The 9,759-nt window shown below is 50.6% G+C and overlaps 1 protein-coding gene across 1 annotated transcript in view; it reads left to right on the forward strand.

Annotated features, from left to right (window-relative positions):
* Positions 1-7,965, forward strand: part of LOC106810694 (transcription factor 21-like) — a 15,045-nt gene extending 7,080 nt beyond the window's left edge. The window contains exon 2 of the mRNA XM_014814128.1: positions 7,280-7,965. Coding sequence (XP_014669614.1) covers positions 7,280-7,381 — 102 coding nt within the window. The 3' untranslated portion in view covers positions 7,382-7,965. The remainder of the gene's footprint in view (positions 1-7,279) is intronic.
* The last annotated feature ends 1,794 nt before the right edge of the window (positions 7,966-9,759 follow it).

Here is a 9,759-nt window from a genome sequence, read left to right on the forward strand (position 1 = left end):
GGAGAAGATAAACTTGGCTTGTGATTATCTTGCTGTGGCGCGCCAGGCGTGTGTACGGCGTGTGCGTGTGACGTCGTGTGCGTGATCGTACGTGCGTGTGTATCTGGCCGCACCGTGCCGTGTGATCGTGTCTGCTGCATGTGTATCGTGCCTCGGCGTGTGTGAGTATGTGCTGTGCGTGCGGCGACATGTACTGGTGGTTGATAATAGCATGTTAGCGTCCGCTTGGCGACATTAATTGCGGGCCACGGCCAACTTGCGAGTTACGACAGCACGCGCTGGCAGCACCGGCGCCTTATGTTGTTACCACCAACTTCACTCCGGCTTCATCAGTCACAAGCTCGCGGCCGCGCATGAGCGCGTATCTGCCGTGAGCAGATCGAGTGTTATTATTACAGACTAAAACACTTACGGTTCACGGCCCGGCAATTTTGCATAAGTACTGCTCGACTTTGGCCACTTTAAAGCCATTAGGACTGCGGGTGGGCGATCCCCACCCGTTTAAATGCAGCGGGGCTTTGTTACGGCGCTACCGCGATCATGCATGTGTCGGGCCTCACGCCGGTGTCAGCCGTGATCTCTCCTCACCGCTCCGCGAGCCGCCGATCGTGAATTGCATGAGCCGAGCTGGTAAACTGGCAGGGATGCTAACTGGGAAGGCACGCCCAGCTGCTTCCGCAATCTCTTCGTCCTTACGCCGCGCCGGAAGCTGAGAGGAGTCCATAAGATGCTGCGTAACCTGAGCGATGGGCGCGCGCGCGTGTTGACATCGTCTGGCTAGCACCGGCGACCAGTGCCACGTGTTTGCGATGGACGCCGTACCGTCGGCGACACCTCGTCGACTAAACGTGTCGGCATTCTTTCTCTATACGTTTCGTGACAACTGCTTTACCCGTGACGCGCGCGAGATAAGACTTGCTCCACCCCACCCGTGGTCGTGGCCGTGCGTGTCGTATTTTGTGTGTCTACGTTTTATGTCGATTACATTACATCGTACGTGCGAGAAATACGCACGCACCCACCGTGTCGTGTCGTGCGTGACCTATACGCGTGCGTGCGTGCGGGCGTGTGTGTGTGTGTGACACATTAACCACCGCGAGCGTACCGTCTCTCCAAGCTCTCCAGTGCTAACATCACCACGGAAGCCGCACGGACGAAGCTTATGCCAATTGTGAGACGTGTGAAATGAGTGTGAAACGCCTCAAAAATCTACGAGAGGATAGCGACAGAGTAGACGGACTGGACGGACCGCAAAGAAAACATCGCGCAAACCTCACGCACGAGATCGACTAGCGTAAAACTACAACGAAGGCGATCTACATCCTGGGCTGATCGACTAACGCGCATTATTAGATGAGCGGTATGTTCACCGTGGTGACTGGTGAGGTTAAGGAGGCTGTGGTCTTCTTTCTCTAATATGGCGCGCCGTAAGAGGAGGACGCTGCGAAGGAGAAGCATCGGAACAGAAGGAGAAACCGTTACAGAGGAGCGCCGCGAACGCGCGAGAGCGGGCGCATGCAGCGCGTGCTGAGCAAGGCGTTCGAGTCGGCTGAAAACGACGTTGCCGTGGGTGCCCGCCCCGACACGAAGCTTTCCAAGCTGACACGCTGCGGCTGGCGTCCAGTTACATAGCTCATCTCAAGACTATCCTAGACGACGACAACCACGACGGCAAACTCGTTGCATCCGCTCACCTGGTTAGTATGACGTCGTCGTCGTCGTCCCAACACCACGCACGCACGCTCGCGCGCACGCACACATACACACACGGCAGCCACACACATACACCGCACGCATACGTGCGCACGCACCAGCGCGCACGGCGCGCAGCACACACACACACACATCAACAGGCACCAGCACACGACGACACACACACCCACACAGAACACACACACACACATCATGCACACACACCACACCACACACACACACACACACACAACACACACACACACACACACACACGCACACACACACCACAAACAAACACACCACACACACACACACACAACACACACACACATATATATATATATATATACTGATCAGTGGTATATGGTGTATGTCGCCTACCGGACATGTCTACGACCCCTGCGTGCTATAGCACACACATTCTGGGTGGTCCACGCCGCTACTTGCTTTGCGGCTATCTGCGGGAATAAACAGTTTTGGTTCGAACCGACGTATAAAACTTTAAAATTATAAACAGATAATTAAACGTCCGGAACGGCGGGGTATGAATTTCCGTTAAAAAACCTTCGCCCCGTCTGTTTACGCGTCTGTTACGTTCGCGTGTGTTTGCACTGCGCTTGTTAATAAAGATTTTCCTAGAAGGATGGAGCAGTGATGCGATAAAGAACCACTGACATTTGACGAAAAAAAAATACGAGGCTCAATTATCAAGTAGTTCGTAATTTGTTGAAGGTCGGATCCTGTTTAGTTCTTTATCTTGGAATATTATCTCGTACGCCTGGCTTAAAATGCTCGCATATGCCTTGCCCAAAATAATAAGTCCTGGCAGTTCTTTGCACGTAAAATACCAAATCATATTCATGATTATATTCTCACGCGAAATCGAAATACAGCTAAAATGGCACAGATTTTTAGCAGCTTTTAGTAGCTTTCATAATATTGTAATTGAGCCAGCGAATTGTTGTACACTTGGTACCTACATAATGTGCATACCTCTACATGAGAACGAAATTTCTCTATCCTTGATCAATGCCCACCTCACACTATATATGCGGATTTAATTAACTATGAACTCCGGAAATACCGTATAAATATTTCGTGATTCGGGATTAGATGTTATATTAGCCGGGATGAAGAAAAGCCTTGAATTGTAATTTTATTAAACTGGGAACGGGGACATTGTACATTTTTTTTTAGCTGGGAGACTGTGAATGAGCCCGCACTCCTTCATATAAAGCAGAGTACCGCGATCCCCTACATGGTTTCCATGGCTCGACTACCACAGAATTCACAAACAAAATGAGCAAAGTTGTCCTAGGAGTATGCCAATACTCTCATAGAAGTGACGAGTACAAATACTCAACTCAACTTAACATATTAAAAACACATAGGCCCTACACACAAAAGAAAACCTCGCCACACTCGTCCTGTCTATCATATAGGGCGATAGCGATACAGAATCTTAGAGATTAAGAGAAGAATATGCAGATATCCTGATTATAATACGCAGTGAGAACTTCCCCGCGACCCCCGGGAGCATCGAAGTATGACTCTTGTAGAATTCGGATCCAGATAAGATTCGGATTCAGATCCCGTTCTGATTTCGGATTCTGATCAGATCGGATTCAGATCCAGATCGCGTTCTCCTGTTTGACGTATCGTTAAACGGGGCGCTCATAGAGAAAGGAATTTTTGTGAAGAGGAGGCACAGACTGTTTCTGGGGGGGGGGGCAAGGCTTCTCTTTACTACCCCACCAGAGTTCGATCGGCTTATGATTCCATGACAGAGATGAAATAGTTAGCGACGAACTACTAGTTTCGATTTCGATTATCAGCCTTTATATCTGCTTTCTCTCACTCTGTAGAGACGCTGTAAAACTGAGAAAAAAACTCGGAAAGTTATTAACGGTTTATTACTCGGTTACTTAAAAAAAACGACGGAAGTTTAGGTGTTGGGGGTTGGGGGGCGGAAAAGAGACCGGGTAAGCATGATTTAGGTGCCGGTGTCGTGCGGTGTGTGGCGCGTGACCCGTGATTGCGTGACCGTGACCGTGACCGTGATTGCGTGCGCACGTCGTCGTGCGATGATCTATTTCAGACGGCCGCGGCAGAGCTGTCTCGGTGACAACCGTTTAGTCGCGCGCGTGACTAAAGTAAATAAACACGACATGGGCCTCGGACTGACGGCCTCTCCCACCCGCCTCGTTGCGTCCTCTCTCTCTCTCTCTCTCTCTCTCTCTCTCTCTCTCTCTCTTTCTCGTCTCTCCCAATGGTCGCGCTCTCTCCTTTCTTCCATTTATAGATATATATATTGTAATATATATAGATATATATATTGCGTATAATATATAATATATATATATATAGTATATATATATTTATATATGTGTGTGTTGTGTGTGTGTGTGTGTGTGTGTGTGTGTGTGTGGTGTGTGTGTGTGTGTGTGTGTGTGTGTGTGTGTTGTGCAGTGTGTGCACGCGTTTGTGCGTGGTGTGTGCGTGCGTGTGAGTCGTGGCGTTCGGCGTCCTCTACGCGTGACGTGTCTGCCTTCGTCCGTGCGCGCCGCCCCGCCACGTCGCTCGTGTGTCGTGTTTCTCTCACCCTACACACCCCCCCCCGCACAACCCTCTCTTTCCTTCTGCGCCCTGCGATCGTATAACGCAAAATCGCTCCGGCTGTCGTCCCAGATAACTGTCGCTTGCAGTAACTGATATACTCAGCGCAGCTCAATCGCGGCTTAGCGAGGTCCTGGTGGCCGAGGCGGACCAAACACCGACACCCCCTGAAGACGGACTCAGCCAGGAACGGAGACTCTCAGGCGGCTGGGGGCCAAGACGCACAGGAAATCTGCGTGTGTCAACTCCAGTGCGCCCCGCCGATCTTGGCCGCACCGTGCGCATTCCCCCCTCAAGTACGCCATTGCCCTTACCGACTACGACTCCATCCGCACAATACCGGTCTTTACTAACTCCTCACCTCTCTCATTCTCCTCGTGCTCTCTCTGCTCTCAGTCGCCTGCTCTTTGGCTCTCCCTCCCCCCATCACTTTTCTCAATCTCCTCTCTCTCCTATCCTCTCTCCTCCTCTCTCTCTCTCATCTCTTTCATTGCTCTCTCGCGAGTCCACTCCTCTCTCACTGCTCTCTCTCTCCACTCCGTCTTTCTCTAGCTCTCTCTTTCTCTCTATATATATTGTGTTGTGTGTGTTGTGTGTGTGTGTGTGTGTGTGTGTGTGTGTGTGTGTCGCTGCTCTGCATGATATGTGATGCCGTCGTGACTGCTGTTGTCGCCCACTCGCCCCCTCCGTCGTCCTCACTTCTCTCACTATACCCTAAATAAACTCTCCTGGGTGTATTGTGTGCGTTGGGGTGGGGTGCCGCGATCTTACGTGATACTCGTGTGTACGATAGTGCTCTTCCTGCGTCCCCTCCGATTAGTGGCCGTATAACCAGCTGCAATCTAAGTGGTAGATGTCAATATACTACTCAGTCGTTAGTAATTCGACTGCCGATGATAATAGAAATCTTTCACACCCAGCTTTCCTGAAAGGTGAAGTAGCTGTACATCTGGCTTAAAACTGTAAGTACTATAGCTATCTAATCTATCGTATCTATCTATCTAATGCTATCTATCTATCTATTATCGATCTATACTATGCTATGCTATCTATAACTATATAGATCTAATGCTATCATATGCTATCGTATGCTATCTATCTATAATATCTAATCTATTTATAAGCTATTATGCATATACTATGCTATCTATGCTATACTATACTAATATAATCGATTTATGATCTATCTAGTCTCTCATCTATAGATAATTAATAATGACTATCGTATAACTATCTAATTTATCATAATCTATCTATACTATCTATCTATGCTATAAGCTATCTATCTATCTATCTATCTATCTATAAGAATCTCATTCACCAAAGAAAAAATAGAAAGAAAAAAAGAGAAAAAAGACTTTTTCTGCTCATTAATAAGTCTGTCTCTGCATTCACGTCGCCAATCTCCATCGCCATACCCCTCCTTGAATCCGCACTCGAATCATACCCTCGCCTCCCCTCCTCCCACTCCCCACCCCTCGCCTCCCCTCCCTCACCTCTGTGGCCCTGCGCACGATACTAAGACGTATAAGGGGTAACTAAAGAAAGCATATTAAAGCGGTAAACTAACTTTAAAAAGCAGATACAGACATGAGAAAAGCAAATCTAGATTCATTCGGCTTACGCTGGCTCGGTTTGGCTGTACGGCGAACTCACATCACGACCACTTCCACGGCATAGCCCTTTACCGTTAGCCTCCCCACCACGCGGCCGCGCCAGGACGCGCGCCAGCGCCGCCGCCGCCGCCGCCGCGCCCCCTCCCTGCTCCGCCCGGCCTCGACCGCGCTACGCGATAGTCCGTCATTGGCCGTCGGGCTGCCGCTGCTGCTGCTTACATGTAGCAGAAGATGCGTAGCCCGGGCCCCCGCGCGCGCCAGACGCGTGTGGCCTCGGCGGTAGAAACGCCAGTAGCCTCTAGACTCAGCATGGCTCCGCCATTTGAGCAGAGGCGATATACATCATAACAAGCAGGCGTATATGTGGCCATAGAGAGAGCCCGCCGCCGCCAGCCAGCGGCCGCGCACGCCGCCATCGTTGCTGCCGCTGGCAGAACGTGGGAAGGAGCCGGCGCACGAACAGCGAGAGTCCCTCGTTGCCGAAAAGCGCAACCCAAGCGGAGAGTGCTGTTCGGTGGCTAGGGTGGGGGAGGGTGTATGTAGTGTGTGTGTGGTGTGTGTGTGTGTGTGTGTGTGTGTGTGTGTGTGTGTGGTGTGTGTGTGGATGTGTTGTGCGTGTTGTGTGTGTGTGTGTGTGTGTGTGTGTGTGAGTGTGTGTGTGTGTGTGTGTGTGAATGTGTGTAGCGTGTGTGTGTTTGTGTGTGTGTGTAGTGTGTGTGTGTGTGTGTGTGGTGTGGTAGTGTGTGTGTGTGTGGTGTGGCGTGCGTTGTGTGTGTAGCGTGCGTGGCGTAGTGCGCTGTGCGTAAGTGCTGTGTGTGTTTGCGTGCGCGCGTGAGCAGTGCGTGCGTGCGTGCGTGTTTGCGTGCGTGCTGTAAGCGTGCGTGCGTCGCGTGCGTCGCGCGCGCGGCGCAAGCAGTGTGTGTATTGTTGTGTGTGTGCTGTGCGCGCGCGCGCGGTGTGTGTGAGAGGGAGGAGGGTGGGAGCGGGTTAGGGCGATGGTTGAACGATGAAAGACGGCGGTGGAATCCAGTGGTGACATGCAGTAAGGCGCGAGGAGTGGGTTGTGGTGTGTATATGTTTGTTGTGTGGTAATGTCTTTGTCGGGGTGTGATTGGTGAGGAGATGGTGAACGGATCGAAGAAGAATCGTTGTGCCGAGCGGTCAGATTGGCCCATGGGTTTGCTGGTGGTCATGGACGGAGTGGAAGTTTGATTTTTTGCTCAGGGCAACGCAAAATTGTGTAATGCACTAAACTGTCTGCGCAGCAGCAAGACCGTGATGTAACCAGTGATGTACCCAACATTAAATTTACAGCAGCTTTAATTCGAAACATCGTTTTCATTCGATTTCAGACGTGGCCGTTCACGTTCAACACACGCCAGCTGCAGCCCATCCCCAGACTCAGACAGGCTCTCAAACGCATGCGGACAACGACACCTACCGGCGAGATTTAGCAGAAGATCTGCAAGAGTTGAGTTCTGGGGCGGAACTCGAACTGGCAAGCAACCTCTAACACATAGGATGGCGCGCACGAGAGAGGGTGTGCGGAAAAGAGCGAGAGAGGAAATGATAGAGAGGGGGGGGGGGAGATGGGAGGGCAGAGAAAAAGAGAATGACACAGTTGTATAGAGACGTGGGAGTGTGTTTGATCTACTTTTGTACAGATATGAGATATTTTCGTTTCACCTTATGACGATCGAATGATTATTCGTCTTATTTCCTTCTATGGCATCAACCTCATCATTATCATGCATCATCACCAATCATCATGCATCAAAATGCATCAAAATATCATTTCATCATGCATCAATCGTTATGGCAACAGCAGCAGCAGCGACCGAACAAGCAACAACATGACAAACAACAACAACAAAACAAACAATAACAACAAGCAACAGTAGCAGCACAGAGCAGACAGCAAGCTACCTATTATTTATCGGACGTAAAATTAAGAATCAGCGGACACGCTTCATCATGCACACCCGCATGGCAGATTAAATTTGCTCATTGGTCTGTAAATTATAAAGTGTCACGATCTGGCGTAAAACATATATATATGAAAGATATATATAAATAAATATAGATATATAGATAGGTACCTATATATCAATTATATATATAGCGTATGGGCGTATTTTTTTCTGGCAGGCGCTAATAAAAGCAAGAAATGCTTTACCCTTGAAGTGACGCTTAGAGAACGTGTGAATGTACTATAAACTGAATAAACGATATGCCACTTTTTTGTGGCATTGCTTCACTGACATTTTATTGTGTCTACTTGTACCATAACATTGTATGGAATGATTTGATGGCAATAAAACGAAAGTGACCTTGTCATTGTACCTTCCACGCCGCATTGATAGTCGTTGATAACGTACTATTTATATTTATTCTGAGAGGAGTAGATAGCACCAGGAGTGCGAGCGAGACAGTTATCGAGAGAGAAATTAAGTGCGTTGTAGCGAGAGGGGAAAGAGTGAGCGAGATTTAGACAAACAGACCGAGACAGTGAGAGAGATAGGCAGACAGGCAGAGAGTGAGAAAACGTGTCAGAGAGAGAGAGAGAGAGAGACGAACAGACAGGCAGGCGATCGTTGCTCGTACATAGCTAGCGGCGCGTACCGCTGCATTCCGACACACACACACACGCACACACAGTGACACACGTATACACGAACACACACACGCACACACAGTGACACACGTATATCACTGAGGCGCAGACAGCACGCGGACACACAGTCGACACACGTATATCACGAAACACACACACGCGACACACCAGTTTGAAGCACACGTATGACACGAGCGGCACACACGTACACGACAGTGCACACGTACACAACGAACCGCAAGCAACGCGTACAACACAGTGGCAGCGAACGTACACACGAACACAGCGACAGCGGTAGCACACACAGTGGCACACGTACACACGAACGCACACACGTACACACAGTGGCACACGTACACACGAACACACACACGCACACACAGTGGCGTATAGCACGATACACACGAACCATCGACAGCCACACAGCACACACATTGCAGAGAAGACACCAGCACACCCGTACACACGAAGCACAGGTGCACACGCATACACAAAGTGACAGCACGTAGCACACGATACGCAGCCACAACGTAAGCAGCACAGTGACACACGTAGCAACACTACGCACAGCCAGCCGTACAGTAGCAGTGTAAAAAAAAAAAAAAGAAAAGCACACAGTAGCACACGAAGACACAACACACACACACCGACACGTATCGCGCACTGCATGGGGCAGGCTCAGGACCAACGAAGACGCTGGCCTCAAACGGCCTGTCGGCGCCTACGAACCCGACTTTGAGTTCCTACATGAGAGGAAAAACTTCCTTCTCCGCTACATCGAAGGGGTGCACCGGACACGAACGCCGACAACGACAACGTCGACGTCGCTGCCGACACTGACAACGTCGCCGCCGACACTGATGACGTCGCCGCCGACAATGACGACGTCGGCGCCGTCGACGTTTGCAGTGCCGGAGAGTTCTTCCTGACATGCGCCGCCCTTTGGCCGACTCTTCTTTCCCGTTGGCAGGGCGGCGCTGCGAGCGCGTTGTCGTCAACCGCTCGCCTTCGTCGGTTTCTTCGGCAGCCCAGACCGCCGCGGCGTCGGCCAGGTGTCCGACGGCGCGTGTTCCAGCTCGGACGACCAGCTGCTGGTAGAGCTGGCGCGACAACGCGACGGTGCGACGGCGTGCTCTGCTACCTGTCGACAACGTGCGATGCCGACAACTGGAACTGGGCCAACCTGGTCATATTCGATTCGCCAGACAGCATTAACCG

Source organism: Priapulus caudatus, unplaced genomic scaffold (genome assembly GCF_000485595.1).
Source record: "Priapulus caudatus unplaced genomic scaffold, Priapulus_caudatus-5.0.1 Scaffold464, whole genome shotgun sequence".
In the NCBI taxonomy this organism is placed as follows: Eukaryota; Metazoa; Priapulida; class Priapulimorpha; order Priapulimorphida; family Priapulidae; genus Priapulus; species Priapulus caudatus.